The following is a 13,181-nucleotide window of genomic DNA, read 5'->3' on the forward strand; positions in this document are numbered from 1 at the left end:
GAAATGTGCTGTACATGATCTTTATTTATCCCATCATGGTTCACAGTTCAAATAATATACAGACAAGATCGTTATTTAAAGTGCACACAAGACGTGGAGGGGGGAAAATTCACATTATGGAGGGCCCAGTGTCACCAAGCAATACAAACCAAGTGGATGCATTAAAGGACGCAATGGAGGGCATGTACTATTTCAAGTAGTGATGTTGCAACATTTGCCAGCTAGGGCTGAGGAGCATGGGAGTTCTACCTACTGAGGAAACTCTAGAATCAATTTGTATGCCTTTATTTCTAAGCAAGGGCCACGCCTAGGAGATGGCAGGGGGAAGACAAGTGCTATGCGTTGTGCTAGTATTTAGAAAAGTATAGACTCAGACTCCTATTCTACTTATACAAACTCTTCAAAAGCTCAGGGATTAAAAGGGGAAAGGTGGGATGAGGCCCTGCCTCAGGGATTGGTATCATGATGAAAGCTAATGAAGAGGAGAAATTTACAAGAGATGCAATATGGCTATGTACAGGTTGTAATTTGTGTGGAGCCAACAAGAGTGGCCACAGCGCTAGTCCTGATCCAGCATCAGCAGTTTAATCATTGGGAAAATATAGTGGAGGGAAGAGAAACTTTACAACAAGGATGTGAAAACTTGCTCACTCTGACTTGCTCCTATTTGCAGCTGCATCTCCCAGTGCAAAAGCTGTCAACAGAGCAATAGTCGAGTACATCAGATTGCAGACTGCTTCTGATCTAATTAATTTCATGGCTAAAGAAAATAACTGAATTATGAGACATGTCTGAAAGAGTGAAGGAGTCTTGTGCCATGTAAAACAAACCATTTTTGCCAACAGGCAAAAAGAGGAAATCTGAACAGCTGAACAGGCTTTTATTCCCAGCTAGAAAAGAGGAATATCTTAGACAACTTTAACACAGGGAAGGGAGTGTTGATGAAGAAGCTGTTTCAGAGCTTTTGTGCATTGCTCCAGGAACATAGTTGGTTTTCCCACATACAACAATGAATCACAGAGCTGCCTATAACAACAAAGCCCGAGGTCCTCCTGCAATCAGAACACTGGGCAGACTAAACATATTCAGGAGAAAATTTAGTTTTGGACACAATTCAGTTGACAAAGTAAAGATAAGCCTATCTAAACAAACTCCTGTTCCATAGGGTGGAGAATGTATATTACATACATCCCTCTGCTAGGTAAGAGATGCTCCCATAGGATGCTCTATGTATACTCTAGCCAACAATAGCTTCTAAACATAAATGTCATAACTGGGTATTCCTAGTGACGTGGTCACAACACCTGCTGGCCTGTTTTTGCCAGAGGCAGAGCTCAATGCTAATCGTACATCTTTGTGCAGATGTTGGAACCCTTCTTGAAAAGAGGCAACACTTAGTAGGGTTGCAGTAAGTATGGGACGTTGCAGGCCCATGGAATGTTTCAGGCATTGCTTGTGTGCCACTACAGACAATCTACACGAGCTCTGCAATGGAAGCTTTGTTATCTTTTGGTTATACGAAACTATGGTAGACCCTCGAACAGGTGATCCTAGCACAGTTCAGAAAAGGGGAGATTTGAGAATGGGACACAGACTTTTAGTTAAACAGCACCAAACCCAGCCTTGCTCTGACCGAAGGTAGGAGTGTATGCAATCGTTCAGCACTAAAGGGCACAATGCCTCTCAGGGTCGGGAGATGTGGGGTGGAGAGAGGAAGAACTGAACAGGACACAGGAATGACCATAACCCAACACCCTCCAGATCTTGTTGGACTACAGCTCCTAACATCGCTGGCTGGAACTGATGGGAGCTGAACTCCATCTTTGAGAGCCATGGGTCATCTTTGCCCAGTCCTAAAACAAAAGAGAAGGAAGAACCGAAAAAACCCAAAGGAGGAAAGTTATGAGCCAAGGCCACACTATGCAGAGTACGTTGCTATGCATTTAAGATAAAGTAGGAGCTTCCTGAAACACTTCATAAATTAAAAATACAATATATAAATATATACACACACACACACACATATATATACACAAACACACACTCTAGTGTCTCTGCATAAATTTGTATGTTCAATCTACCCGGAAGGAAAGATGTAGGCAGGGAGCAGCAACAAACAGGTCAAGCAGCATTCCATCAAGTCAGGATGCCAGAGGGTCACCACCAGTCCAGCCTCCCAGCACTAGGTGGCCATTCACAACGGTGAGTAGCAGCTGGTCTTTCAGGCTCCTTCCTTAACACACTGAATGCATCACGAAGTCTGGCTAACCACCTTGGCCTGCTGATATCGAGGCCCACGGTTTTGTCACGTTGCTCAGAAAGCCCGAGGAAGCAAATGGCTAAAACTGGGGAGAGAGGGAGAAAATGGGTGGGTGTCAGGAACAGCAAGGCTGCCTGCAGGTTTCTGCAGGGCCTTAGGCTTTAAGTCAGGCACAGTCAAATCAACGAGAACAGCAACAGTGTGTCAGAGGGAGGGAAGGAGGACAGGACCTCCTCTCACTTTGCAAAAAGCTGACTCAGGCTGGAGGGAGCCCACAAAGGCTTACTGACTCAGAATCTGCATGGGGGGGGGGGAGGCATGTAAGGGAAAAGTGTGCCCAGCATCTCCCTACATCAGGGTTTGGCATCAGTCACTAACATTAGCCTCATATGTAGCCTTGAATCTAGCTGTGATTTGTGCAACCAGGGGAAAAATCATTTCATTGTGGGAATCATTTCATTTCGGAAAGAAGCAGCAGGCCCATCAGACATCGCTATTCGCTTTCTTTGCAAAGGGGCAGCCCTTTCAATTCTCCTCCCTCTCACGTGCACATCTTTACCAAAGACCTCTTCAAATCATCTCACCTTGTGAGCAAAATCAGTAAATTTGATCCTGGAGAGAAACCGTCTCAATTCCCCGCGGTTGATTTTGGGGTCACTCTCCTTCAGGGGTACCTCTCGGCTCTGCGTCATCAGGGCCCACCTCAGGCGGAGTTTACTGACCGATAGAAACCCTGGCTGGTGCTCAGAGGTGGGGCTTGTGGTCACGGTGATATAAAATGCGTCTTTTTGAAGATCATTGATTCCAACTGGCAGATGCAAAGGGAAAAGGAAACACGGGGCTGTGCTCACAAATTAAGCAATTAACTGCATTCAGATCAGATGACCAGGCTAACTTCCACTGGCTATTTCTAACTGCGCAGGGGCTTGGCTTCTACTTATAGAAAAAAATCCAATCACACTGCTCTGTGGTGTGGAGCTCTGCAATGAATACAAATGTCTCTGCAGAACCTGATATGAAGGTTGCATTTCTGGCTCCAGCGAACACAGTTACAAGTGGCAAGTTACAAGTGCAATATAAAAATTAGAAAACCAGTCGCATATCAGTGGCAGGTGGACCAGGGGCAAAAGTGGAGCAATGGATAGGACTTTTATCTTTATACAACAGCCTGTTTTCTGCCACACAAAAACCAGAGGTTTACACACACGCACCCCACCATCCTCCACCTAGGCAAGCAAGAGGACATATTCCATCCAGGCAAAAGCACTCCCTGAGAGTGTGTGTCAGGGGTTCAGGAGCAGAGGCACAGGGGAGAGAGGAAATGGAGAGCGAAGGGGAAGAATCTGAGGGCAGCGTAGGGGAGCATGAGAGTGGCCCGAGAGATTCCATAAGCTTCTCCAGCGAATCAGAAGATTCCCAGAGGGGGGCGCCGACGGCCAGGGCAAGGGGGGTCCCAGGGGGGACACACCAGAAGCAAGGGGCCAGCGGGGACTCCCAAAGCAGCAGCGAGAGATCAGGACCAGCTCCTCCACCAGAGCGTAGTGCGGGGGAAGCGTCCCATGTATCAGGACCAGCTTCTCCTCCAGCAGGGAGAGAAGATGAATCAGGGCTGGCCACGCCTCCATCGCAGAGTGAGGGAACGGAGGGGAAGTCAGGTCCAGCTAGCCTCTCCGAAGGGGGAAGCAGTGACAGGAGCAGTGTAACGGTTAGGAGGAAGGTTGCCGGCTGGGCGCGCGCGCCAAGTTCAAATGTACAGGCGCGTGGCACAGCAGGTAACCCGGATTGGGAACCAGGTCCTAAAGCCCGCCGGAGGGAGGGGGAAGACTCAGGGGACTCAGCGTCAGAAGAGTCTAGAAAGGGCAAGACCCCAGCGGACAGGCGGACTCAGAGGAGGAAAGAGCAAAGGAAGAGGTGGAGCAAGGCTAGAGTCTTAAACTGGTGTCTGGGGGGTGGAGATTCAGACGGAGCTTCAGCGGTCTAGACTCCAAGACGTAGAGCTGCGCGCCGCGGCTTTGAAATCGAAACTGATCTTCAATAAAGACTTTTGTATATAACAAGAACTGGCATTGGTCCTTTGTGAGCTGGGACCTCGGGCAGCTCTGACAGTGTGGCACAGGGCTGGTGGGGGGTGTAGCCAAGAGAGAGAAGGTGTGGCTTGGGAAAGTGGTGTAGCTTTAGGGAGAGTTGCAAGGGTCAGACCGAGAGGTCTGGAGGGCTGCATTCAGCCCTAGTGCCTGAGGTGCCTCACCCTGCTTTAGATGACAGGGGGAAATTATGCAACCCACTTTTCTCAGAGTGGCTGGAGCCACCCAGATGGGTGGGGTAGAAATAATAAATTATTATTATTATTAGACTATCAGCCAAGTTGTAGGCATACACGGAACAATTTTTAACTTAAGCCCCATGAGCAAGCTAGAAAGCAAGACAGCAGAACCACCATTACCCACCATAAATTGGGAATGTATTAAATCCCCAATCTTTGGCCCTCCAGGTGTTTAGGACTACAATTCCCATCATCCCTGACCCCTGGTCCTGTTAGCTAGGGATCATGGGAGTTGTAAGCCAAAATATCTGGAGGGCCACAGGTTGGGTATGCCTGATCTACTTGGACCTGTGTGTGTATGTGTGTGTGTGTGTTTTTCCCTACACCTGTGCATACTTACTGGATGAAGCAGTCACTGTGCCTGTTGTGTTGCTCAGGTCCAACAGGACTGTAGGGAAACTGGGATGAAGGAGATAAAGATGGTGAACTCTTGGGCTGGGCTCCTACAACAACAACAACAAAGTCATGAATCATCCATTTCCTCCGCAAATTTCTGGGGTTTGTTTGCTTTCTATCACGGGGGCCTCTCAACCACTGCATTTGTCATCATTGCAATCATACTCCTCTTAACTTTCAGTTAAAACCAGCCCACGGCATGTTCACTACCACTTAGGAAGTTGCACCAAAGCATGTTCATCTTCTCCCTTAGCTTTACAATGCCTGTGAGAAGTATAAGGTTACTGTTTTCATTCGCTACAATTTCCAGGTTTCTTTGGGGGAAACCATAAGAATTAGCTGTTTGTGATTTAGATACGCTCTTAAAAAGTTAGAGAGCTGAATCTGGGAGGCAGTAATTTGTCTGAGACCATTTCAGGTGTAGGCTTATACCTACCTATGTTTTCAGGAATGCCAGTTTACCTGCTGGTTAGCACTGGTTTATGGAAGTTAACACGGATGGCAATATTGATCTCACCCAGTAGAACTCAGCAGATTTTCAAGGTGGGAACTAAATGAAAACTGGTGCCAAAAAGGTTTCTGCTTTATCTCATAGAGCAGGGGTGGCCAACTCCCAAGAGACTGTGATCTACTCACAGAGTTAAAGACTGGCAGTGATCTACCCCCTTTTGTGGGGTTCAGGTTGTTGAGCTCTATTTAGAGATGAGGAAAGCCCCATATTTGGAGGGTGCAGGGCAAAAAGAGGGGAACCAAACTTGTTGAGCTTCTTTGGGGGGGAGACAGTGATCTACCAGTGATCTACCACAGACATCCAGTGATCCACCAGTAGATCACGCTCTACCTGTGGGACGTACCTGTCATAGAGTTATCTCACACGTCTCTTGTTAAGTCTTGTCTTCCATGCTCATTGCAGCTATCTGGTGCTACCACTGGGAGGTAAAACTCAGCCAGTGTTAAGAAGGGACATCCCGGAGATCAGAGAATGTAAGTGAAGGCACCACCGTAAGTGATTCTCTCCACGGGCTAAGATCTCATCTTTCTGCTATGCATAGACTCTTGCATACTCTTCAAAATGCAGTGCAGAGACATCTTAAAGGAGAGCGGAGTCTCTCTATGACCTTTACACCCAAAGAATCAATGCTTTTACATGACACCAGGAGGCTTGGCTACAAAGCAGAAATCCAATCAGAGAGCCACATGGATGCTGCTGGATGAAAAGCAAGCACAAATGCAGATTTTGCAGAAAGCATGGACCAAGCGTTTGTGCAGCTATGGAGGTAGCAGATTCTAGGCACAATGTAGCTTTTTCTGCCTAATGGCAACAAGGAGGTCTCACCTAAGCCTTTGTAAACACTCCCAGAAGCACTGTTTCATTTGCTTCATGATATGTGCTTCTCTTGCATAAGAACACTGTACCAAAGTGTTCCCCAGTAAGACTGTGTGGGACCTGACAAACAGGTCCTGTTCGACAGTGTTCTAATTTTGTGGATCTTACAGAGGTAGCAGGAATTTAAAAAATCAACCATGCATGTAAGTTCAATAGCAGCCCTCTCCCCGATGACAGATCTGAGCACCAGGATAATTGAAGAGGATCAAAACACACACACGTACTGCACAAGGCTGAACCTGTGTCAAGCGCCACCCAAAAACCTATTTTCAGACCAGGGCTGAGTCCTCTAAATATGTGAAGTTAAAAAGGAAAAGGAAAATGCCAAGGAGCACTTGCAAAATGCCTTTCCTCATTGGCTGTGTAACCATAACCTGTCCACAAACAGGGCCAATGAACTAAAGCCACATCCCCCTTTGCTTGTCGGAAATGAAACCCCTACACAATGCCTCCTCTAACCTGGGGAGCTGGATTCTCACTTACCAAGCTTTTTAAGAGAGACTGCTTCTCATTAGCCCAGAAGAGAAAGACAGATTTTTTGTCCAAAGTCATCACCGAGAGGGCGTCTGTTTTCTTCATGTGACATGGTAGCTCAGAGCTCCAGATCTTTTCTCCTGATTTACCATCCACCACTAGCAGCTGAAAAGGAAGAACCCAAGAGTCCAACAGATGGAAAGAGACAGGGAAAGGAGAAAAGAAAAATAAGATCTGGAATCACAAGGATTAAAAATTGAGCCTCCATATTCAGAGGCACTATTAGCAGATTAGCTGTTGCTGGAGGCCCAAATCGCAGAGCTTTCCACCCCTTTCACATTGTGCTTATGAAGAGCATCTGGCAGGGATTTTAATATATAATCTTTCTGCATTCAAAAAAGGTGGTTCCTTTAACCTGCAATCCAAAATGGTCCACTTCAATCTATGACCTCAGGCTCAGAATGGATGTAATTTTAAATGTGTATTTGTGTTGAATGTGCATAGATTTGTTTTTGTTTAATGCAAATAGCAACCAGTGGTGTGTACTTGTTGGGGCACGGGCTGATAATTATTGGGATCAGATGTGACATCTACTGTGGTTCAGGTGAAAATCCCTTCTCTGAGGTTGCTATTTGCATTGGGAGAAGATCCCCCGCTGGTACTAGTGGGGAATTTCCTTCCAGCACAAGCAAGCAGCTTCAAGTGGAGTGATTTTCAATCCCTGACCTTCAGGGGCTGCTATTTGCACTTAGAAAAACGTACCCATTAAATGCAAAGATGCATGGTCTAGTTTGGTCCTCACCTTCCATAATGCACATAACAGTCGATTCCCCTTGCCCATTACTTGTAAACTACTTGCAGCTATTACCTCCTGATACTATTACTAAGAGCAAAACTGTGACGTGTCGTCCTTAGGTTGCTATCCTATATGAATGAACCAGGCGGTAAGCCCCACTAGACAGAGTTGGGATTTCTTCTATGTAAAGATGCACAGAATTGTGCTGTTCTCTAGAGTGCTAGTGAACGTACCTGTTTCGTGATGTTGTTTGCCATCTGAGCCTGAAGCAGGAAGTCCAAGGTTTGATCATCACTGAAGTAGCCTGGGGAAGGCTGGCTGCAAAAAAATGGAGAGAGCAACTGTCAAAACGAGAGAGCGCCAAATAAAGCATCCAAAACGAGCCCATCCACACCCTCAGAGGCAACACTTCCTTTCACCGGAACTCATCTGCATTCCTGCACACCCAGGCTTTGCCAAAAGAGATCAGGTTGCTCATCCATCAAGTGTGCTATTCTGGCATGGGCAAAAGACCATTTGTTGATGCAGCAGAGGAAGAAGAGAAGGAAAAAGGCAGACAATGGAGCGCAGGCCTCCAAAACCAATTACTCACCAACCATACACAATGAGAGAAAACTCTGAGCTGATGTAATTGGTTCATCACCCTGAAAGCATGCAGTTTTATTACCCTCATTCTTTGCATGCACACATTTCATTAACTATCCTGACATCCTCCAGACCTTTAAAAATGTGCCAATAGGCCTGTGAAAACCAATATAAATTTCTCATAGTCATGTGAGGTCCGCAGAAGCTTACCACTGATTGTAATATTAATTGTATTTTTATTTTACCATTCCTCACCATCTTATCCTCACAACAACGCTATGAGGTAGGTTAGGTTGTGCAGTACGTCACCCAATGAGTATCATGGCTGAGCGGGGATTTGAACCGGGGACTCCTAGATTGTAGTCTGGTGCTCTTCATATCTGCATTACACTGGCTGCAGCAAACTGCTTATTTGGCTAATTCATAAACATGAGAGCAGCCTCCCTCGAAAAGAATCGTGCTTGAGGTGGCATGAGAGCTCTCGCCTGTGGCGTCTGGTCTGTGGCAGCAGTCTCACATGAGCACATCATCAAGTAGTGAACATGTGCACACTCACCCAAAGACCAGGCACAATGGAACCTTTTGTGTGCACTGAAATGTCCCAAGCTGTGCAAAAGCTAAAACAGAAACCTCTTCAAATGTTGCTAGCACTGTGCCTCTGGCTGTCCTGTCTAGACTTCATGGCCCACAATGATCCAACTGGGTTGCAGTCAATATTGTGTGAGATGAAAGTAGCTTCGTCCCCCTCCTTCTCCTGCAACACCCAAACAGACTTCTGAGGAAGGACCTCCAGAACTTTGTGGGCTGTGTCCAACAGGGTTGCAGCCTGAATCAGGCAGAGGAGTCTTGCACCACTCATGTATCGATCCCAATTTGGGACAATTCCCCACCTACCTCTTACTGGAGTCAACTGGGCTTCCCAAAGGAGGCACTCCCGTAATCTTGGTGCTGCTATCAAGAAGATTGGCTAGGTAGTTTAAGTAAGTGGAGAGCCAGAATGGACCAAAGATCCAGCCCATGTTCCTTGTCTTCACAGTGTCCGTGTCATTCCTTCCTTTTTATTACTTATATGGAATTCAGAGTGTCCGTTCAAAGCAGGTTGCAACCATAAGTGCAAATGTAAAAACATTGGGATCAAACACTTGTCCAACTTAATGAGTTTTAAGCTGCTCTGAGATGCTCTGTTGTGGACATTTGCAAATAGCCAGGGGAAGGGTGTTCCACTGCTGTGGATCACCAATCTGGAGAGAGAGAGAGGGTGGCAAATAGGATGTCCTCCTCCATCAGACTTTTGGAGGAGTATATACGAGAATGCAGAAGCTGCGGATACAGCCCTTCCAAGCAAAAACAAAAGCAAATCTCAGTAACCTGTCAATGTGCTGCTGCTTCAGATCCCAACGTGGCTCCAAGTCTTGTCCCCGCAGCAAGGTCAACCCATGCTCTGTAGTCACAAGGAGGTCACTGCAGTTACCATCTGGAGACTTTACTGCTTGCAGAAACTCAACACCTCCACTGGGGGAGGAAGAGAGCAAATGTGAAGTGACTGGGCATCCATATTACTGCATTCTATCATTTATTTAGTCATTTTGTTTTATAAACTTCCACCCTGCCTATTTTCATCAAATGAACTCAAGGCAGCTTACGAAGCACACCTTTGTAATTCATCAGATTTCAAGCAACGTAACAAAGAAACAGTGTTAAAAGAATAAGATAATCATATAGAAAAGCACATGAGCCTGACCTTTGGAGAGTTTGTAAGTAAACCATTTTTAACTTACCAAATGTGTGGTCTTTGCCTATGCTGGGGAAAGAGGGAAATTCTGGAACTCACTTAGAAGGGCAAATCTTAAAAAGTCGAACAGCCTATATTTACACACTTTACTTTGCTGAATATTTTGTGACTCTGCTGGGGTTCTCTCACCAAAGAGTACTTGCCCCAAGTTCGGATCTTGGCATCCAGGAATCTATTTTTATGTGCGTATACGTGTGTGTGTGTGTGACACCAACACACCAAAGGAAGAGCATACAGAATTCTGATGTCAAGACATTCTATACTGAACTACAGAGATAGCCAAATATTCCTTAACTTTGAACAATTACAGTTATCTAAAAAAAGGTGTAGAGATACCAAAGGTTATCAGCTTCAACCCCTTTGTCTTAAGGCAAGGCATTATTATATCTATGAAAAACACTCCTGGTAGAGCTGTGTATACCCAACGGAAGATCCTGCCATCTCCATATGCAAAGTAATTCACAGGCTATTGAGATGAGATTCAGGAAGCCTATGTTCTACACGGTGGAAAGGAGATCACAGCTCACCTGTAGATGTCAATAAGTTCTGACAAATTGATGGACCGGCGCTTTTCCCACTCTGGCTCTTCACGCTGCAGAACTGGTGGGAAGCTGTCTCGGTTTTTGGCTTGAGCAAAGATATCACGCAAGGCGACTGCCTGGACATTACCTAGGTGACAGGAAGGAGCAAAGACTAAAATTCTGATGCATCTCAACAAAGGTAGGAAGCGAATTCAGAAACGGCGAAGGTACAAGGGTTGCTGCAGCGACACTCCTATGAGGGCCTTTCCACATGTTTCATCAAAGTGTGCCTGAGGCATATTCCAGCCGACGGATGAGAATCCTGATGACCTTTTTTCAGTGGATTCAGTGTTGTCTCCCTGGCAGACACAGAGTTCCTTTGCATCAGGTCTTCCAAGGCACAAAGGGTAGGGAAAAACCTGAACATCAGCTCAGCAGAATGCACGCACCTTTTCTACACCCACAGTCAAAGCATCATCCAAGCACATTCTGGTTTCTGCACAATGCCCCTTGTGGTAATATTGATACATGTCCCCAATTCTCCAAATGGTGAGAGCTCCAGGGGTGGAGCAGGTACTCCAGGTCTGTTTTCTTTGGAATGAGATCACTGGGGGCTTAGTGGCATTTTGGAATGGCTGCACTTGTTTGCAAATATAGGTTGAGTATTTATTTAAAATACTTGGTTAACCACCCCTCGTGACAAGGTTCCAGGGAAGTGAGCAAAAGTGTGAATGATAGCTAATTCACACACAATGTGTAAGAAAATATCCACAGCTTAAGCCACTCCAACAGATACTACTGCCCGACTAGATTTCTAGGGGGTCCACTAGTGCCACATGATTCCTGAAGAAAGTAACTCTGCCCCCTTGAATCTCTCTCACTCTCTATGCCTCTCTCAGTCTGTCCCTCCAAACTGCAGGCTCAGTTCACACAGACAGAGCTGACATGTCCCTTCCCAGAAGGAATATCTGCTCTCCTTAGCTATACAATGGACATCCATTCAGACCAATCTTCCCTACACAAAGCAAACCTGCCCAGCAACACTCATGCAACTGGTTTGCCCCATTCTAGCTGCCTCTTTTTAAACAGGCATGGTACTGGTGGCAGTGGTAGAGTTGGGGATCATTGAGAGATGGCTCAGATTATTCCCACACTCTCATTACAATATAGTATTCACATGTTCCGGGGGTGAGATATGACTTTTTACGAAGGGATGGCTGTGTTGCATTCCCCTCCCTCTTTAAAAATAAACAAAAGCAAAACTTTCTATGCTTGCAGTCCAATAGCAGAGAGGCATCAAAATGAAAAAGGAAACAAAACAAGAGGTTGACAGAAAGGGAGCACATTGTTGTTAAAGGAGAAAAAGAGCCGCCTTACTACTGTCCAACATTTAAGAGAATATAAAATAAATAATACTGCCGACTTGCTGTAGTTAATTTGTATAGCCTTCAAAGAAACAGAAAAATAAATAATAAAGTCTAAACTAAACAAGGCCATAAAGTGCTGCAGAGATGAATGTCACTAATTACATCACACACAAAAACATCCAATTAGTATGAACGTGCTCACAGTGCAACCATATTCAATGCACAATAGCACAGAATGGGCAATTTGGAGAAGAAGAAAGTTTTCCCCGGTATAAAATATTGTCTTTTGAGCTCTCAGAAAATGTGTGTGCACTGCACACAAAAAACAGGCCATGAGACAGATGTAAAATGCAACAAATGTTATGCAGCATCATTTCATTGCCTTCCACATTTGTTTGATTACTGGTTTCCAGGGGGCCTTAAATTGCAGTTCTTCCAATTCCAGGGCATTTATCAACTACAAAGATAGGGCACCTTACCAAAGCCAAACAGGATGTAGATTGCTCCATGGCTGGTGATGTGGGCCTGAGGGCCAATCAGTTTTCCATTTCCATTGATGCTGTACTTTACAGGCCCTCCCACAGGGATTCCGGTTTTACCAGATACCAGGATGAAGCACAAGTCGGGCTACATGGGAGACAGAAAGTGGACATAGGATGGTCAGGGTGGATTTGCATGCATACAGAGCTTCTTTTGCCTCACAAGGCAATCTATCATCCATTCCCTGGTGTTGCATTCAACAACGTTTTCCATTCATAAGTGAAGCCAGGGGCCTGCATCAAATTCTTGTTAAAGCTGTCAAGATCTGAAGAGGCTTTCATTAGCCGAACTGCTGGCGGGTGGTGGGGAGGCATAGGATAAGAGGCAAAGTAGGATGAGCACATCTCGGGCAATGGGTGCAGAAGCCTTGTATGGGTATGAGAAGTGTGTATACAGGAGAGTCAGACAGCCCCTTCTCCTAACACACACACACACACACACACACACACAGAGAGAGAGAGAGAGAGAGAGAGAGAGGGGTGGGGTGGGGGTGGGGGTGGGGGTGGGGGTGGGGGGGGACACACCATCTGTTCTGTGAGAGGGAATAAAGCAAGGCAGGCAGGCAAGACAACATTGGGGCCTACTCCAGTTGGACTGTCCCTTCCCCCACCCCATCCAGAGGGCCAACTTTACATTTATATCACTTACAGTGGTACCTCGGGTTACATACGCTTCAGGTTACATACATTTCAGGTTACAGACTCTGCTAACCCAGAAATATTACCTCAAGTTAAGAACTT

The 13,181-nt window shown here is 45.9% G+C and overlaps 1 protein-coding gene across 1 annotated transcript in view; it reads right to left on the reverse strand.

The window, feature by feature from the left end:
• Positions 1-4: 4 nt before the first annotated feature.
• Positions 5-13,181, reverse strand: part of FAM234B (family with sequence similarity 234 member B) — a 35,435-nt gene continuing 22,258 nt past the window's right edge. The window contains exons 6-13 of the mRNA XM_079993380.1: positions 12,381-12,528; positions 10,541-10,682; positions 9,590-9,733; positions 7,870-7,954; positions 6,850-7,005; positions 4,924-5,026; positions 2,845-3,068; positions 5-2,345 (exon numbers count right to left, since the gene is read on the reverse strand). Coding sequence (XP_079849506.1) covers positions 2,340-2,345; positions 2,845-3,068; positions 4,924-5,026; positions 6,850-7,005; positions 7,870-7,954; positions 9,590-9,733; positions 10,541-10,682; positions 12,381-12,528 — 1,008 coding nt within the window. The 3' untranslated portion in view covers positions 5-2,339. The remainder of the gene's footprint in view (positions 2,346-2,844; positions 3,069-4,923; positions 5,027-6,849; positions 7,006-7,869; positions 7,955-9,589; positions 9,734-10,540; positions 10,683-12,380; positions 12,529-13,181) is intronic.

The sequence above is a fragment of the Podarcis cretensis genome (assembly GCF_951804945.1).
Source record: "Podarcis cretensis genome assembly, chromosome: 10".
In the NCBI taxonomy this organism is placed as follows: domain Eukaryota; kingdom Metazoa; phylum Chordata; class Lepidosauria; order Squamata; family Lacertidae; genus Podarcis; species Podarcis cretensis.